Raw genomic sequence first — 20,485 nt, 5'->3', positions numbered from 1 at the left:
ATTAAATCAGTTTTTCCGGAACAATTCATTATAAAAATTTTATAGATTTGATAAAATGTTTATAAAATTTTAAATGGCCCCTCCATCTGTGTATACTCGCTCAGTAAACTCTATTAGATCCTCCAGAGTATCCTCTGTACCAGATTGTACTATACCATTTCGTCACTCTGCATTTGGGCAATCAGCCTTCTCTGTGAAAGCCACAACTCAGTGGAAAGCCCTACCTGACGATATAAAGAGCTGCAGCTCCATCAGTTTTAAACCAGATTTAAAAGTCTCAGCTCTGTAGCCACTGACACTGTGGGTGTATGTTATGTGCTATTATTGTGTGTAACTTTGTATTTTGTATTATGTGTCCTGTGTTTTTTTTTTTTTTTTTTTGCTTTTGTACTGTTTGTTATTGTGCTGTAATATGTTTTAATTGTGTCTGCAAGAAGGGACTGCAGATGAAAAGTCTGGTGCAGTACATCAAATGTAATCATTTATGTTTAATACTGCACAGGGTCCCATTAAATACATGAATTAAAAAAAAATACAAATAGACCTTTTTTCACAGCAGCCATTTTGGCACAGGTGTTTCCAATATTGATTAGGGCTCTGTTCCATTTAGTGCAGGTGAGCCAACATACGTCACAGCAGCACGCTGAATGGAACGAAACCTTAATCAGTATCACCGGTATCACCTGTGTTGACCTTGACCAGCGGTGACACGTCTGTCCACGAGGTGGCGCTACACGATAGATGGACAACAAACATGGGCTCACAGCCGGGCACGTCACTTCCTCTTACCCGTGTCCTTGGCAGCAGCAGCGGCGGTGGCAGCAGCATCCTCCTCCTCCTCGCTGTTCGGGATAAAAACACATGGCTAAAATGAGCAAAGAGACCAAACAGCGGCTGCAGCAGCTGTTCCAGTGCGGACAGTTTGTCATCCGATGGGGTTTCATCCCAACCGTGCTGTACCTCGGTCAGTATCCGAACAGGAGCAGCGGGGAGCGGGGTGGGCTGAGGAAGCATGGCTCGCTGACGTTAGCCACTTAGCTTAGCACTTAGCTATGAGGCACTATATAATCTTCCTCCGGTGGGAGTGATGTAAAAAATAAGTTTGAACTAATATAGCCATTAATGGACACCCTTTATATGTGACAATGAATTACAATGAATGATAAACATTGGTTACAGTAGCAGTGGAACCTGTGATAGAGATAGAGAGACACAGCGGCAGCAAATCATCAACTCACTATAAACTGTGATGGAGATATGGCAACAATAATGACAGTGGCAGGGTTCCCACGGGTGCTTGAATTCCTTGAAAATGCTTGAATTTCAATTCAGTGTTTTCAAGGTTGTGAAAATGCTTGAATTTCTTGTGAAGTGCTTGAAAATGCTTGAATTTCAATTCAGTGTTTTCCAGGTTGTGAAAATGCTTGAATTTTTTGTGAAGTGCTTGAAAATGCTTGAAATTTGTGTGATGTCTATTTGTCACTGTTATTGCGCTATGGTAGTTACACAATACACCGCTCACAAGCTGAGAATACAAGCCAATTCACAATTAGTTAAAAATCAAAACAGTCAATCTACCACCATATGAAATAATGCTAATTAGACCCATATTATTATGCCATACAGTGGCACCGCTGCGCTTCCCATGACCATCATGGCAAACACAACTAGTAGGCTACCTATTTAAAGGTGCTGGAAAAATGGAAAAACTGGTGCTTGAAGGTGCTTGAAAAGTGCTTGAATTTGTTCATGAAAAAGGTGTGGGAACCCTGATCAACTCACTATAAACTGTGATGGAGATATGGCAACAATAATGACAGTGGTGATATGTGTAGTGGACGTCGTGCAGGATCACAGCAGCAGCCACGATCCACGAGAACCTGCTGGACGACAGAGCACAGAAACTCCAGGGAAGAAGTTTAGTTAGTAATTAGTAATTAATGAGACATGTATGTTTACAGACTGTATGTATGTGACTGCATCTTCAACCAATACCCTGCCTGACCAGGTCTGAGAGAGAGACATTAAGATACCATACAGTTTCATCACCTTACTAATTAAAATGTGACATGACAGAATGTTTAAACACTTTGTTACAGTAACTGAACACAGTTGTTTGTACCTCAAAGTGTTTTATCTGATACTTGTATCCTGTATGTGTTGTGTTGTGTGTCCGTGTATACAAAGTAGCAGTATTGCAGCTGCTGTCATGTTCTTCACAGATCCCTTCGCAAAAAATATATATCCAGCGAGAAGTGACTGGTCGCTTTTCATCTGTTCTCCTTTTACAAAGGCGATTGTGTTATCTAATTTAGGGCCCAAGCAGCAGCTGACGGCCTGGCAGCTTTTATTGTTGAGCAGTGTAGTTCAGTTCATGACGTTCCTGTGCACTTGTGTATTTTAATGCAAAATATCTGTGGCATGTTTGGGGCACTAAAATGCCTGCTTGTGGTTCAGAGTAGAAATGGGGAAGTTAAGACTCACGGCTGGTGGAGTTGCCCTCAGTGAGTGAATCTTCTCTGACTTCAGCATTTCGGAAAGACCAGTGCTGATGTCATACTTTCTTCCCTCTCGTTTTACTCATTTAGTCCTTTTTTTTTTTTTTTTTTCCACCCCATGCATTTCTCTCTCTTGCGTCACATTTGTTGCTCTCGTGTTACGACCACCTGAATGCGTATATTAGGCAGCCGTGATCTGAATGTTTAAACAACTAGTCAATTATGACTGTTAATCAATATCAAAAGTCTGTTATTTTAAGTAAAAATGTCAAACCTTTGTAGGCTTTAACACTTCTGATGTGAAGAGTTAAAGATTTGTACTATCTCTTTTGTTAAAATGAACTCTTTGTGAGTGTCATAACTGTTGATCAGACACCTCCGGCTCTGAAAACATTGGCGATAGGCATATATATATATATATGCCTATCGCCAATGTTTTCATATTACACACACACACACTCTCTAAACACTCAATTGATAAATCCAAAAACTTAAAAATAATCAGTTGCAGAGAGGCGTAATCTGAGGCCTTTAGTCTTCGAGGAATCTCTTGTCTTTCTCTTAAGAATCAGTTGCATAATCTGTGGCCTAGTCCATAACCCGTGAAGGAAATAAGAAAAAGTATTGGGGAAATGAATGGAAAATGTTACTTTCTCTACGTGTCTGTGTGTGTGTGTGTGAGTGTGAGAGGAGGAGGCGGCAATGAATCAGATGTCCCTCTCACTACGTTTCACATGTATTTACACAAGCCCTTTTTACTGTATTCCACAAAACTTAGATCTGCAAGACCTCTGCGGATGCCAGTACTCTGATGCAATCTACAGTTTGACGAAATTAGGGTGTTTTACACTGTAATCTGCTGATAAACTGTGATCTCGCACAGGCATTTCACAGGAAAAATGTATTTTACTGCTGGTTGTTGTAAACATTTTTTGGATGAACTACATTCTGTTTTCGCCGCCACTTCTCAAATGCATACCAGCATATTTTGAATTCTTCTTTATGTTTTTTTTATTTGCAGGTTTCAAACGAGGAGCAGATCCAGGAATGCCTGAACCCACAGTCCTGAGGTAAGTGCATGTTTGTTTGAGATTTGTGCTTCCTGTCGAATCATATGCGTGACTTCAGAAGCGGCAAAGAGGATGGTGTGAAAAGTTATTCTCACACCTATTCACCATGGGGATAGATTTCCTTTAGTCATCACACTGTTTGGCTGAATGTCAACTAGTCATACAAGTCATTTTGATAACTGTAAGCAACAATGGAAAAAAAAATATTATTTGACATCTTGACGTCAAATTTTAGTAATTATTTTCTAGAATTTGGGATTGAAAATTAATCTGCTCCTTAGCCTCTTATCAAGATGTTTGCTATTTTTTTATTATGAGAAATTAAATCAATTACAAAAGATCGCTGGCTATCCTACAATCCAGTCATCATCCCACTCTCCCTCGCAATCCAGAGCCATCGGTTACTCTAGCTGAGACACAACTACAGTGAGCCTTGTAATCACGTCAATGGGGGCATAAACCTGCTTTTTAAAACAGTGTTTATACAGTCACACAGTGCGTCATAAGATATCCTCCAGGAAGTTCATCTCTTTGAATATCCCTTCGTATTGAAGGAATTACATTCTGCTAAACTAAGGGTTCACACGTCCTCTTTTTGTTGAAACATCTAACAAAAAGGCAAAGTTATTTTTCTCGATAACCGTTCATCCGATCAACACTTAGCCGGCTTATTGCTGAGGTCCAGAGGAAGTGCAGTATTGTGTGCAAGCTCTTGAGACCTATTTATTAGTAGAGCGTTTCAACAGCCAGAAGTACACACTGTGTAGTGTATTGACATGCGCTTCCTATGAACTTTTATGCTTCCAAATGGCATGCTGGGTACAGCTCGCTCTCTCTGTCGCTTGCTACAGTACATTCAAGAACAGATAAAGAAATTGAGACAGAAAAGGTAAGAGATTTTACAATTGTACCGAAGGTTAAACTCAAACATGTCAACTATTGTCGAGTGTGAGGTTGTTTGGATGAGCGGTTCTCCTTTGAGCTTCAGACATAAATCCTGAACATCCATTCATGTCGATGTTAACTATTTTTTTATCTGTGGTTGCTAGATAAAGTGAATTTAATACTTTTTAGAATTACTAACTGGAAATGTACTTGATCTCTGTAAGCCTAACGTGTATTTTAGGAGTCTAGTTAAACCTTTATTTTTCTTTCCTCTAGCTTGCTATGGGGCTAAGAAACATCCTCACACAGCCAGTCCCCTCCCCTCTTCTCATGAAGACCATATGACCCACCCGTCATTGGAAATCCAGGAAAAGGATATTATTTTCACTTTCCTTGTCATAAGTCATACTGTCCAGTGCCCAAGAAGTAATGAATGAATGTTATCTATGGCAATACTGTTTACTGTCACATGTCGAGTACATGTGGGGAGAGTGTCAGCCACATGGATAGAAGATATTTGGATTAACAAGCAAGACAACATGCAGTCTTGACTGGACTATCTGTGTGACACCAATGTTTGGATATACCATCCATTCCATGTTTTTCCTCTTTTTTTTTGTAATTTAATATTTCTGAAAATAAATTCACAAAATGAATGTTACTCTTGTTTTTATTACCAGAAGCAGTGCTGTAATGTAACTAAGTACATTTACTAAGTGGGTACTGTGCTAATGTGGCGTCTAGGGATGTAGTTGGATTAGATTGAGTTTTTTGCACAAAAACAAAGAGAGCGTACTAAATATGTTTTGTTATAAATTAATCTTCATAACATCCATTTTAATAACCTTTTTTTCCCCATGTAAATATTTCATGTTCTAGCTTCTCAAAAGCATTTGATGCTTTTCTTAAGTATTTAATAATTTTTGAGGTGTGGACTTAAGTTGGACACAGCGAGCATTGTGATGGTGTAACCTTGGAAAGATTTTTTCACTTTTTACAAACCAGATTATCAATTAATGGAGAAAATTAATCCATAATGGAAATTATTATTAGTTACGGCTCCATTCAAAATGAGCTCCACTTCAGCCACCCACAGCAGGAAAATCCTGCTTTTATTAATTTAAGAGTAATAATCATCTATTATGATATATTAGATGATTATTACTTATTACAGTCAATAGGCCGCAGCATCCCAGGGTTCGACCCCTACCTTTGGCCCTTGTTAGCTGCATGTTAGCTGCATGTTAGCCCCGCTCTTCCCCGTCATTCTTCAGTCGTATCAAATAAAGTAATGCTGATTGTAACCCCTTCACCTCAGCTGATCTTTTCTAGCCTGAAGGAGAAACCGCAGCAGATGCAAATGGGGTAAAAAAAATAAATAAATAAATATATATATATATATATTATATATATATCTATATATCTATATATATCATATATATATATATATATATATATATCTATATATATATATATATTATTAATGTATTATATATATTATCTATATGTATTTGTCTCTGTAATATATATATATGAAAGGCCCACTTTTACTAGTATTTTTACAATGTGGTATACGTACTTAAGTAAAAGATCTAAATTCTTCACCACTGACCGTGAGTCAAGCTGATACACTTCTAATGTTAAAACCAAAACTGTGTCTTCATTATAGAATTTGGTTAAAGACAACAAAATTCAGAATATGATTGATTGATGTATGTTTAAGTGAAGCCAAGTCCATGTTTTAAAGTTTGGAAACAAGATTCAGTAAAATAACGGAAATAATGATTCATAGATTACTGCTCATAAGACATTTTATCTGTTTTTTCTTCATCACATTTTCCTTCCTCCATCGGGCATGCATACATGAGGAAACTGATTAAAATCTGAAAGTGTTTTGTAGATATACAACAACCCTGCGCCGTTATGAAATGAGTGGGAATGAAGAAAGACGTTTCTTATCTATGCAAATGTTTATTTCTGCATGTGCACAGTATCTTCCAAACACAAACTGACAATTAAGTTAAATTAACATCAAATTCAGTTCATTAATATTAATACCAGTCTATAAATAACAGTTCTTTAAATATATAAACTTTGTTTAAAAAAATAGATGATATAGTTCTTGTTTGTAACCGATAATTTTTTTTTTTTTTTAAAGTAACAATGCTGCTCAAGTAATATCATCACATTCTAGAAATGAATCAGCAATAAAATCAAAGTGGTATAAAATATGAATTGCAATTTTTTAGTGCAAGAAAACTACAGCTATGGATTTCCCCATACCTGATAAATAACCACGTATAAATAGATTAAATAAGTTATCCAATAGTTGCCTTATGCAGCCCTGAGGTTTTTAACATTTCTACAATCATAGATTGCAGTATGTGCACTCTGTGCACACATGATTGGTCCCTCAACAACACTGAGGTATCCCTTCAAACTTTTTTTTTTTTTAGCTTTTTAACATTTGGTAAGTCACCGGTGTTATACCCTTGTTGGTCAGACTCCTTCTGGGCTGCTCCCATTTTCTGAACTGCCTCTGGCCGCCGATGAGGAAGTGGCGGAACATGTACAGGATGCTGTGCGCAGTCATCTTTCTGTTGTAAATAGTGGGTGTGTCGATGTTCCTCAGCAGCTGCTCCTCCTGACCTCTGGTCAGTGCTGTGACGTGTTCAGGGTGCCTCATCTGTGGTGGCAGAAGTGAGTGGTGATTTATGACTAAATAGCAAACCTAGGATGCCATGCAAGCTATTTATATTAGGACATAAATGACATATGCAAAATAAATTTAAAGTAGCATATGTAATGAGCTATAACAGTGGTAGAAGGGAAATGTAGGGAATTTACTTGAGTAAATATACTCAAGTATTGTGTTTAACTAAAACTTTGAGGTATTCTACATTGGTATTTGTAATGTAGTGAGGCACAAGCCCTACTGGGTTCTGTTTGTTTGAGTTGTAACCCGGAAGATTATTGCAGTTACACCTGTTGTTGTGATACAGAAGTAAGCAGAGGAAAGTTCCTAGCAGTGTCTCCTGGTGTTCATTTCACCTGAACACTAAATCTACACAACAAACACCATGGTATTTTGTGCCACTTTCACTGCACTACTGAAGGAAACATCTATGATTACAAATTACTTATTACTAAAGATCATAAAATATTGTTTAACTACCTGACAGCACACAAAGTAGGTCAAATGAAATAAAATGTAACTTACACATTGATGCATTAGCATCAATGGAATCATGTAACAGTAACAGGAGGCAACCCTTTTACACAACAGAGTATTTTTACAGTGTGGCTTTGTTATTTTTTATTAAAGTGAAGGATCTTAATACTTCTTCCACCACTGGATTTAATAAAAAAAATCAGCCCGATGAGAAGAATTACATGAAGGCATTAGGAGGGCTGACACAAAGACCAGCAACTATTAGCCAGAAAGACAAGTATGCAGCATCTCAGACCCACCTTGTCTTTGATATGTTGGATCAGATTGTCCCGCTCCGCCACTGTGAGGATCCTTTGGTTGGGGTACTCCTTCGCCACATACTTGAGAACAGCTGTGTAAGTGAACAGGCCCTTGGCCAACCATTGAAGACAAGCCTCCTGGAGAGAGGAAATAAAACTCAATGTCAAATAATCAGTTTCTACTTTTAAACTGTGGGACAGGATGACAAAAGAGGAGGCACACTACCTTGTTGTAGCTGGAAGGGCAGTCTTTTGGAAGCCAGGTAATGGTGTACTGATCCAGAATGTTATATTTATGGAAATGGTGAAATTCAGCTTCAAACTGATAAGAAAAGGAAAGGTCAGTTTACTTTACACATGCTCAGAGAATGAGACACCAGTCAGCAAGCTCCAACTTTAAATCTCATTTAACTCAACTTTTGTGAGAAAAAAAAAAAAGTGAAATCCTTACCTCTTGCTCATGGCGACTGAGGGTGCTAACAGCATATATCCATGCCTTTACCGCGTCTGAAGGATTCCCCTCCACCTCCTCCTGAGCCTCATCACCTGAGGGGTCACCTGCCGGGCTTTCGGTGAGCGCGGTGGGCGCACCAAGAGCGCGCCGCGTCAGAGCGACCAGCATCACTGCAGAGAGCAAGTACGCGTCTGTAGGTGTGGGGGAAAAAAAGCATGAATGAAGAGAAGTAAGAAAACGCAGGAAACTTGCGCAACCACAGGCTATAAATTACTTACTGAGTTTAGATGGCATGTTTCGCTGCTGGGAAGCACTTGACTTGAGTTTCCACTGATGCTGAGGTTCTGTCAGGAGTCAGAAGGAGTTGTTGTTCTTTGCGATGAGCTTTCATTTTATATTCTTCAGACTGGAGGGATTTCCCAATACCTCTCTACGACAGGCCCGGAATCAAACGTCAAGCATCCGGTCCAGCATCCGTGATTCATTTTGATGAAGATGGCGAGGAGTGTCCATCTTCAAAATGACCAGAGGAAGCAGCGGGAACTTTATCCTCATTTATATTTAAAATGAAGATAAAGTTAAAATGATTATTTTAAGAATAAATAAGCCCCAACTCCTAACACACACACACACACACACACACACACACACACACACACACGCACAAACGTTTCAAATAGACATAGGCTGATTGTGTAAAAAAAAAAATCCCTCTGATATTTTAAGCCCAATAATTTAAAGGGAAAATCCACGCAAAACCATTCATTTGCATGGTTGTGATGATAAAATGAGTATAGATACAATGATGACAAGAAGTCAAATTTATGGTGGGCTCTTGATTTTAATTACACACAGGGGTTAGTTTGTCTCTCGGCTTTCTGCAGTATTTACATAACTCGTTTCTATATTAGCCACCCGTGTAATGTAAGATAAGATAAGAAATTCTTTCCCACATGACCAGCTGAAATGATCAATAGCTATCATCATCAAAGAGGTTTTTTTTTATTATTATTCTGCTAATGTATCTACAGTAAGGAATGTGTTTCTATAATTAAGTCTAATTAACGCCTGTTTTCTGATGTGTCATCTTCCGCTTCCAATATTAGTCATGAAACTAAATGATGAAGTTTATCTTTGGTCTGTTCAGAGCATTTGAAGTGATAAAACAATGAGGTGGATCATTTATGTCCATATCGTCATCCCACATTCTGTAAGATCATATCTCAGTATTGATAACAATGTTTAGCTGTGAGTCAGAAATATGTTAATCTTTCATAGGGCCTGTCAGGGTTCCTGGCAGCTACTTGGTTTTCAGCCCGTTAGTGGTCCGATTATGGTTCCAATTTAATACCGATGTCTTATACTTAACTTTGTCATATAAAATGATTAAAATAATCCAATAATATTACCCATTTGTAATTTTCTACTGTGAGTTCAGGCAGTCCTTTCAACTTATTAGCACACTGGCTTTCCCCAGGGTGACACAGATGTCAGTGCATTTCATAATAACCCCTGTTTATTGAAGGCTTTTTACTTTTAACCATCCACTCAAGTAGATTGACTGGAATAGGATTTTACATGCCATGTCCTAAGATTGGATGAGGGCTGGTGAATGCCTCCAGGGACACCACCTACTGGGGCACTCCTGTTACTATTCATTTTCTTAAGGTTTTTACTTGTTTTAAAGGGGCTATACACATTTTACATACTGAGGTTTGTCAATCTGAAAAATATGACTAAAGTGGCCTGAGTAATCTTGGATTTAAAGACTACACTTTTTACCAGAAAGAGTTTCACTTTGAATTATATATTTATCAAGCGGGGGATCGAACAAGTGACACGATCAAGTTAAATTATGGAAAGCGTCCAGGATATGGGGTTTGTCAGAATATGTCAGCCTCACAAAGACTAACTATAAAAAAAAAATCTGTCTCTGAAAAATCCACAGAGAGAGTGATGAGCAAACATGGAAACATTTACTGTTCTGCTGAATCACATCGGGTTCAGAAGAAATGCGAGTTATCAAGTTGTCTGTTATCATTAGAATACGCCTTGTCTACTGAACTGATTCATGTAACGTCCAAAAGAATAAAAACTTTGATATTAGATATTTTCTCATAATGTTGGAGTTTGTCAGGGAATTAGTTTTGTCTTGCTGCCTTGATAGTGAAGCTACCTCCAAAGATATGTTAGGTTCTTGCTCATGAGTCCATAAAACACCACAGAGATCTATTGAAAAAATACAAAATAGCACTTTATGTTATTGTATTAGACTGACATTCTCAGTTACGTGCAATACAATTGCAATTTCAGCTATTCCAGATAGTTGGCCATATTGTGAAATGTGATCTATCCAATCCAACTTAACAGAACTTTCTCAACTTATGATTAAGCACAACCAAATATTGCAAGTTACCTGACTTTTATATTTTATATAGTCATCTTGTAATCCTCATTCATATAAAATCATATCATTTTGCATTTCTACATAGTTCCTGGTGTTTTCAAACAGCTATGATATAGCCTCTCCTTAAACCTTAGTCTCGAAAACTAATAACATATTTTATTCAAAACACAGATTTATGGTCACCTGCTTTCTAACTATTCAACTGAGCTGTTAGCAACCTCTGAGTTTATTGTAATATGAGATTGTTTTCAAAATTGGCATTTTGGATTTGGTTCTTTTGTTATGTTTTCTTCAGACAGACCAAAGTAAATGCTGGGACACCACAAGGCACAATTCTAATCCCACTAAGATTCCTCCCATATAAATGCTTCCTCTCACTAAAAAGTCCTGTGTCTCAGTTACTGGACATTTTGTCAGACACGTTTCTAAATGTTGATAACTTTGTAATATTCCACAGTCCCTGTATCAACCAAAATATTTCCGAGATTGTGTTTTTTTTTCAAGCCATGCTAACAGTATCAATGTTGGCCTGTCACTTGGTCAGTCTGTCCACCACTTTGGTCTAGACTTAAATATCTCAACAACTATGTAATGGATTGGATCCATGAATTTTTGTACAGAAATGCAAGGTTCACAGTGGACCAATTGGTGATCTCTGAATGTTTTTATCCAATGCCATCATCAGGTCAAATTTGTCCAATAAGTATGTGACCCTACCTCCCTTTCCTGGAATTCTCTTCTTTCTGTGTAATAGACGTCGTCAATGTGTTCATTCCCGTTTAAACCCTGTTTCTTTCCAGTAGGATGGGACCAATTGTTGTTGTGTATTCCAGAAGTGACACATATACATAGGAATTACCAGAACAATGTATGTGCATTTACTCACTTCTTCCTTTTTAGTTGTAAAATTTGGCATTTGTGAACCAACTGATTTTCTCTTGTCGTAGCAGCTTCCTTAATTGGGGCAAAGGAGGAGGATTCCTCTGTGTTTCTTCCATTTTAGTACAAGTACAGTAGGAGTATTTCTTGTTTTCATTACAGATGTAAGATTTTCATTTCCGGTGTTAATATGTAATGTGATTAAGACTCTGTCATGCAACTTTTGCTGTACGGCCTCTATGAGTTCAGCTTTCATTATAAAAAGTATGTCTATGTGTCATCATTCTGCAAAACTTGGCTGGGATATGACAGTCATTACTTTTACTTGGCCAAAATATGACAAGCTATGACCTACAAGCTTAGTGCTTCACATAAGTACACATGAGTAACTTGTTTTTAATATAATAACTTGAAAGAGGATCAAAAGAAAGTGAGTACAAAAGACTTCAGCTTAATAAGCAGCTCTAAAACTTTCAGTTATGTTATAACTGAAAGTTTGCCTTGTTTCCATTCAGTTCAGCATTGCATCATTGGTGCCTTACACCACAGGCTCTGTGAGATGCTTTGTAATGAAAATGTTAATTATTTTATAATCCCCCTGTTACTATTTTGATATGTAACTTTCCCTCTGTCTGTTGGGATTACTCATGGGGGAATCAAACTGGAGAACTCAGGAAAAGGAGCAGTCCGCATACTAACTGATACTGTACTATGGAAGATGTTGTGATCTTGGAGTGTTTCAGTACTTTTAGTGGTCAATTTGAGACATTAGAATAGCTCAGTGGTTACAAGGTTCATGGGAAATGCCGATCTGGAGATTCTTCTCTTCACCAGAGGTATCAACAAACCCTTTCAGTTTGCTTTTCGGATATTCACAGTTTTGTCTAATACATTTACTCCAATTCCAAACCTTTAATTTATTGAGATGTATTCATGAATTGAATTCATGTGTGAATATTGTTCTCAGTTCTCTGGTCTGGTAAGCTGAGCAGCAGCCACATTTTTTTTTTTTTTTTTTTTTTTTTTTTTTTCTGACCAAAGTCCATTTGCTGAAGACAAATCTGGTCTCTGGTCTATTCTTTCTAAAAAAGATTTGAAAGTGACTTTTGTCACTCATTTGTCTAGTGTGTGTGTGTGTGTGTGTGTGTGTGTGTGTGTGTGTGTGTGTGTGTGTGTGTGTGTGTGTGTGTGTGTATGGAAAGTTTGAACTTTACTTCTCTGTTTTGCTACTTTGAATTTTAAAAAAGGGGGCTTAAAAAAAGGCACTAAGCAGCTTGGAGTGAATGCACATTATGATTTACTGCATGTTTACATTACTGTGCTAAGAAAGTGCATAAAGAAATGAATCTTCTCTGCTATTTTGATGAAATTATGATTAAAACAAAAGAAATGTAACACATAATTTCACATAATCATGGATTTAAAAAGAAATACAGAAAACAAGTTTAAAGTCCATTTAGTAGCTGCTCAGCTTTGGGTAACATCAAACGCAGCTTCTTCGGCAGATAGCAATTTCCCAACTCTTGAATAAACTCCTGTTATTGATGATCATGTGAAATAATCAAAAGCTCCAGACCAACTACAAAATGACACATCTAAAGATGTCAGTGAAGCACTGAAACCAGTAAGACCTCAAATTATCACATCATCTGAAGGTCAGTAAGTTAACATCTTCAGAATATAGAGAACAGTTTTTGAATCTGACTCATTAGTCTGAAAACAAGGAAATATGTTTACCCTTAGTGGTGGTCCGACATTGTTATCTGATTACAAAGGTTTCCATGTCTAGGAGACAGTCATGCCCTCTAACCTCTGTTACCAGAGTAATCATATAGCCGAGCTGCAAACATATAGCTGCTCTGTGTCTCGAGGAGAGAAGTCAGTGTCTCTCAGTGTCAGTTTGAAATGCTCATTCATTTCTCCCTTTTCAAGTTTCTTCAGTAGACAAATGAATTCAGGATCAAAGGGCACAAGCCCAAATAGTCTCCCTGCAGAAACACTCACCCGATTGCTGGGACACTCCCATGACTATCATGAATCACTCATACTTAAAACATGTGAAATGTATAGCTCACATGACTTAAAACCTTAACATAATCCAGTGAACTGTTCTAACTTCCTTCATGTTCAGTGGAGCACAGATGCTCACCAGATTCTTAGACACATTAATCAGCATGTTTGTACCAGTCCATTGTCAGCTAGTTTCCTCCTGACCTACAGTTTGTGTTTTTGTTCCTCTCATGCTTCTGCTGAATTTCTTGGACTCGGAGGGGGGTCAAACTGCAATTTTTTTTTTAATAGTTGCCCAAAGTATCAAAGTATCAGTATCTAAATTGGTCAGATCCTCTTTTTGTTCTTTCATTATCAATGAAACTCAAATTCAAGGAAATTCAGTTCACTTTTCCAGTCGTGTTAATTATACCACAGAAATTGAGACATTGCCAAGGTGAGTGTGTATGTTACAGCGGTCGTTTTGTCCTCACAGGGTCATTTTTATTCCAGTGTTTGCATCCTTTTCATCTGTCAAGATATGGCTTGCACATAATGTATTGACTTGTATGTAAACGTACATCACATATGCCTGTATCTGTGTGTATTTTCTAGTATATCCAGTTTACTACCACCTATATGCTCTATATGTGTTCTTTTGTATGCAGTGCCACACAATAGTACAGTGTGTGATGGTGTGTACAAAACAAGTGACACTCAATATACGTATACATACAGTATATTCTGTCTGTTTTCTAGGAATTTGGTTGAGAAACCCTTTATAATAATAACCAGATGGGAATGTTTGTTTTTGGCTAATGCAGTGACCCTGGCAAAACCTGACAAATCAGCGTACTTCACCAAAATGATGTAAAAATCCTGAAATTCTAAGATTACCATAAAACAGTCCAGCTCATTGATATTGCCTGCAATAGCCAAATACAAACATGGCCCCATTAAATTAAAGTTCCTATCAAGTCCAGTGAAACCAGAACTCTTAGATTTGATTTTTGGAATGTTGGCTCCACTACAAGACAATTAATTCTGAAGTTAATTTTATTTATATAGACAGAGCCACACAATTGCCTAATAATGTAAGACCCACTTTTGGTACTGTTTTTCTGCAGTGCAAATTCCCCCAACAAATCTGCATATATTACCAAAACCAATTGATATGCAGTCAACCAGGGGACTTTTGTGTCCTGTCTGGTTCTGAGTCTTGGTAATTCAATTTTAGCCAAATACAGAAATTATATAAGAAGATAAGATAAGCTAGACTTTAATGATCCCAAATTCACTTGTCACAGCAGCTTATATACACTAGGTGGAAATCACTCATAAGTAAGACATATAGAGAAAAATGATCTATATCATGTTATATCAGTCGTGTATTCAGTAATGGAGTGGATGTCCAGCTGATGGACTAAATGATTATGTAGATGATCAAAACAACAAGCTGGCCCTTGTGTGAATACAAATAATACTTTAATTCCATTTTAAAATAATTAATTAATCTTTTGGGGGGTCCTTTTTATGTTACCTTTGCCTAATTAGTATGTTTGCATTATTCTGTGCAATCAACTGGAAATTTTGCTTGTGCACCCTTGCAATAAAGTATAAAAGACAGATGAATAGATGAGGAAAAGTGAAAGGTTTAGGTGTATCCTGTTGTTAAAAGTAATGGCTGCAGAGTAAAAAGTGCTAGTATTTTAGAATAATGCACAGCTGCATGTACTTCTCTCTGGTTGAAAGTGAAAATGGAGGATTGAATCCCAAAGTGTTTAACAAAAGTTTCCCACAGGACCAAAAACTGTACTTTTTTTGTTTCCTGTGCTCACTGTGCGCCCCTTCGACATACCTTTACAGATAAAAGACTCTAACTGCAGGATGTGTGCAGCTTCATCTCTCCAAGCTTTCTTCTCCCACCTGCTCTCAGATGTTCTCTTGTGCATTACAGTGTCTAATCTTAAAAAGCCTGCTCCCCTTGTCACATTTCTTTGAAATCACTAGAGTATCCAAGATTTACTAAACAATAAAGAGGTTGGAATAAAGTCTTCTGTTCGGACTGCAGTTCACCATGGTCACTGCTAGATGGCAATCACACAGCATCTATGATGAGAGGTACATCCAGTCCTCTCTGACATCCTGAAGCAACAGTATGGAGAGGTCTGTTCTGTGCTTTGCCCACGCACCACAGTAATAATATATGACCCTCACACTGAACAGAAATTGCTTCAGGGCCTGTGTGGACATGTGAGTGTGTCTTTGGACTTGAGTTTGAGTATATGACTCAAGTAGAGCAGTCATGCATGAGTACATGTATGAATTACTGTAGAGAATGTGAAGTATTTTTCATCTAATGTTTTTTTAATTGTCTCAGCAGGAATGGATCGGCATCACCCTGAAGTCCATTAAGAGTTACCATATGTGTCTGGAAGCAAAAGCTTTAGAGTCTCATCTCATATGTTGCCCACAGTATAATTTCCTATGTCAAATGCTGAAATGTTCATAATTAAGCTCAGCATGACTCTGATGACTGATGGATCAGGTGAGTGTACAAAAACCAAGATCCAAGAAGTCTTGCTTGATATTAAGTGATGCAGATAACCATGGAAAGAAATCAAAGCAGTCCATCTTCAGGAGAAATAATATGACACATTTATTTTTTGAGCTCATAGGCAATGAAACAGACCAACGCGTATCGACTCTAGTTGATGAAGACCTAGAGTGTAGAGTGATGACACCTAGTCTGCACTACTTAATATCAAGCAAGACTTCCCAAATCTTTAAGAATATTTGGTCCAGATTTGTACCTGTACCCAACGCTTTGTTTTTTTAACTCAAATGTTCATGTTGGTTTTGGATGTTGTATCCGGATGGAGTTAAAAAAAAAAAAAAGTCTACAGTCACGCTTGCAGCTCTGCGGGACATTATTAAGATTCCTCCTCTGGAGGCCATGACTATTTGTACCAGATTTCATTGCAGTCCATCCAATACTTTTTGAGATATTGCAGTCTACTGACCAGCTAGCTGGCATGTCTAAAGTAGTATCTTTATAATGTCTGTCATGCACTAAAGGTCAGTGCAGTTGCTTAAAAGTGCACATAACAGTGTCGGCTCTTTCATGGTGTGAGCCTTGTGTTCTTTTATATATGACCTTATCTGTCATATTGTGTTATAGTTTCTAGTTTATTTTAATATGACACTTTTCTTTCCCCTCTGGTTCGGTTCCATCTTCTTGTCTGCTCTCAGTTTCTCCTTTCCTGTCTTTTTATCTCTGCCCAGCTGGTTTCTCATCCCTTTCCTCGTCCCTCCTCGCATCCTTCACTCTCTCCACTCCTCTTCATCCTCCCTTTCTCTTTGTGCCTTTTTCTCAGGCCACTGTGTTCTTGCCTCTTCTTCTTCTTCCATAGATGGGGACCCCCATAAGAGAGGGGAGGAATTGTATCTCCGCTCAGCTCGCCACAGGCACTCCTCAATATTTAATCAAGAGTGCATTTGTTTGAAGAGAGCTCTGAATATGTATGTGAGTGAGTGATAAAGAGAGATGTCTGACCATGTGTGTGTGGATACCATATTTGTATGCAGGAGAGAGGCAGACAGAAGTATGTATATTTGCGTGTGTGGTGACAGTTTGGGGATGAAAGGCTTTCTCCAGTCCTATGGTAATTGGTTTACTATCTCACTCTCCCTCCTCCGGCCCCTTGGTTCCACTCGCTCTTTCTTTCCCCATCTCCTACTTTACTCCACTTCCCATCCCCCTATAATCCATTCTTCTCCCTGTGCATCATCATGTAGCCCTGATGTACTATATAGTACTGTATCTGCATTACTATGTAAGGGTCATTCATTCAAATGCTGTACAATCAGGTTTATTTGATTTTGCTGTGTGTGCATATGTGACGGTATGTGCATGTGTGTGTGTATATATATATCAGCGGCTGGTCTCAGTAGTCCCCGGAGACCGCAGAGCAGCATATTTCATCATCCTCCAGACTCGGCACAAGAAAGCCCAAAGCCCAAAGTCCCCTTCTCTTCTTTTGCTTCTTCAGCAATTCAGCAAACACTGAGTATTTTCCTTATTTCCTTCTTTTACTTTCAGGCAGCTGCATGGTGGTTTAAGCATAAATACAAATTTTGCTGCTTTTTTCAGATTTGCTTTAGAGCTATTGGAGTTACTAATCATGTGCTGAACACTAACTCCTCCCAAGTCTTTTGAAAATTAGCTTTTGGACATCTCATTTATTTCCTCAGTTTCAGTATGCGATACTTTAAAGGAATTATGTAAAAATGTCCAATTGTTTTGTTTATTTCTGTCTGTGCGAGATCTGTGGCAACAGTTAATATCTCCCCCACACAGCTGACTGGAGGTTCACGGCTTCTCCTTTGGAGCACCAAATCTCAGAAGGCGGCTATCTGAACAATGATCTGAAAAAAGACTGATTGGTTTCGGGTTTTCAGTAATTGTGTGTGTAGCTCTCCTTTTTAGCAGTTTGCTAGCAAATTATGGCACACAAGGCTAGGCTTTTTTTTTTTTTTTTTTCGTGCTGTGTAAATCACAAACAAAAAGTTCAAGTCAGAACAGTTTGTTATAATTTCCACAGAGAAACCGTTAATACGCTAATTGACGTCATGGCTGCTTTTTGACTGTATGCTTTCCTGCAAATGCAGCATGTCTAATTCTCCACGGAGCATTCTGCAACAGCAACTGTGTATGACTGCAAGTGAAACCAATATTTTAGAATATTTTACCTTGATTCTGAAATTCTGGGTCCCCAAAAACTATTTTTTCTCAAACATTTTCTTACTATGAGTGATGGGGCCCGACAAGAACACACTAATTTCTGCCCAAGTTACAACAGTTTTAAATGTATTGCATGAGAGGTTTCCTGTGTTTGGGTTTTTGCACATAGTTTTTCTCACCGATTTGAGGTGGGTGGAGGTGATGTCATGATTTTCCATCCATCTATTACGATATGTTAGCTCATGTTGCCCGCACACACATTCAAATCTGTTCAAACAACACCCACACAGTCACAATAAAAAATACTGAATTTGTGAGTGTTAAATGCCTAATAAACAATAAAATGAACAGGAAACAATAGATAAAACATCTATCGGCACCTTCTTTTGACCACAACATGACAGATTTCAAAATGTTCTCACTGTTTTAATTAGTGGTAAAAAGCCAGCTTTATGTTGTTCCTAACTTTGATCATGCTGTAGCCAATCACATAACACAAACACAGCTAATGCTGACATGCTGTTCTATATCTATTCTCTATCTATTGTGTGATGACTTAAAAAAAACTGATTTAATCAAAGAATCTACTGTTTAATCTTGGTGAAAAGTATTGATTCACCCTTAATTAAATCAGTTTTTATTGTAGTATTGCAGAGCATATCACTGTCCCCGTCTGGATTGAACACCAAACTTGATTTTAACACGTTAATGGATGACATGGTACAGCTAGTTTTTGATCTACAAAAACGGAAAAGAGGTTTTCCTCACATATATGTGTGTCTGTGTGTGTTTCAATAGCTTCAACAGTATGCATGCTGGCCCATTACCTCTTACAGCGATGGTGTTGGTATAATCTGAGTCCCTGAAAGGGGCCAATTATCCCAGATTACAAGTCCTATCAGAAAAGCAGACTTGACATTTGAGTTATACAACTGTACCCACTGCACTCAAGCTGAACTCTGCTCAGATATATGTCCTCTTGAGTATCAGGCACAGATCTTCTTGGATCTGCTGAATTGAAATCATCTTTCAGATCATAGCTACTTAAACTCTTTAATCATATTTAATGCATTTTTTTTCAAGTTAATTCCTTTTTATGTTAAGCTTCTTATAATGCAAAGGAAACGCACCCGTTTTACAGATTATTTCATATTAAAAATAAGAACAGTTTTAACATTTAACAGCTGCTAAAAAAATATTTTGTCTGCTGCACAAAAAGTATCCTATGCATTATTAAGACGGTTCATGTCGAGCAAGGAGCAAGGTGTAGTGGCACCTGAAGAAGTCTCTTAATTTATGCACCAGTTTTTTTAAAGGCAGTTTAGCAAAGGATAAACCCCTTAGGATATAAAATGCAAGACTACTTTTACATATTTATCTCACCCAAAAATGGGCGAGTGGTATTTGCACATTGTTACTCAGCTTCTGCTGTTTGACTTTCAGGGAGTAAGGAGCCTTATGAAGTTAATTTCAGCCACAGAAGAGGTGCAGAATTTGCAACAAACACTGGCTCACAAACAGGTGAGGCAACTATGTAATTAAACATTTGAATTAAGTATTCTTTACTCCAATCAGTCATGAATATTACGTCATGCCATCACCAGCCTAAAAAAAAGCTTGCCAAATATTGAATAATGAGGTGATTTAGAAGTGGGTATACCCAATGCTGACTGAAAAATAAGTAGGTGTGTATACCCTCAACTATACCACTGTGTTGATAAGGATTTGTTTTTACATAATCTTTGACTAAGACATGCTAAGTGGGGCGTTTTACATTTGAAATGAGAGCTTATTAGTGCTCTCTGCTGGACGAAATCAGGGATTCGTTGAGAAAAGCTCTCATGATCTTCATCTTGATACCTTTAAATACGTTTTAAAATGGAGCCTCTTAGACACCTGAGAATCACTTTCCAACTCACTGCTCCCTCTCGCACAGTTGCCAAATATGTGATAATATTGCCCTGCTAAATTTACCATCAGACTCCCAAGTAATACACAGGAGGCACACACTGGAGCAGGTTATGCAAACATACAGCACACTAACAGAGGAAGAGGAAAGAGCTTTTTTTTTTTTTTTTTTTTTTTTTT

General features: G+C 37.9%; 2 protein-coding genes across 2 annotated transcripts; one reads left to right on the top strand and one right to left on the bottom strand.

Annotated features, from left to right (window-relative positions):
* Nucleotides 1-765: 765 nt before the first annotated feature.
* On the top strand, nucleotides 766-5,109 carry tomm7 (translocase of outer mitochondrial membrane 7 homolog (yeast)). Its single transcript, XM_010734754.3, has 3 exons — nucleotides 766-964; nucleotides 3,520-3,568; nucleotides 4,730-5,109. Exons 1-3 carry the CDS (start codon nucleotides 862-864, stop codon nucleotides 4,743-4,745), a joined length of 168 nt encoding a protein of 55 aa, XP_010733056.1. The 5' UTR covers nucleotides 766-861; the 3' UTR covers nucleotides 4,746-5,109.
* A 1,144-nt stretch (nucleotides 5,110-6,253) lies between these two features.
* On the bottom strand, nucleotides 6,254-8,794 carry LOC104922047 (interleukin-6). The gene is made up of 5 exons (XM_010734753.3): nucleotides 8,657-8,794; nucleotides 8,376-8,569; nucleotides 8,151-8,246; nucleotides 7,925-8,062; nucleotides 6,254-7,139 (listed from the first exon to the last, which is right to left on the bottom strand). The coding sequence occupies exons 1-5, from the start codon at nucleotides 8,670-8,672 to the stop codon at nucleotides 6,906-6,908; spliced, it is 678 nt and encodes a 225-aa protein (XP_010733055.2). The 5' UTR covers nucleotides 8,673-8,794; the 3' UTR covers nucleotides 6,254-6,905.
* Between the last annotated feature and the right edge of the window lie 11,691 nt (nucleotides 8,795-20,485).

This window comes from Larimichthys crocea, chromosome XIII (genome assembly GCF_000972845.2).
Source record: "Larimichthys crocea isolate SSNF chromosome XIII, L_crocea_2.0, whole genome shotgun sequence".
In the NCBI taxonomy this organism is placed as follows: Eukaryota; Metazoa; Chordata; class Actinopteri; family Sciaenidae; genus Larimichthys; species Larimichthys crocea.
Note: the sequence above shows the minus strand (reverse complement) of the source record. Positions and strands in the feature narration are given on the sequence as shown.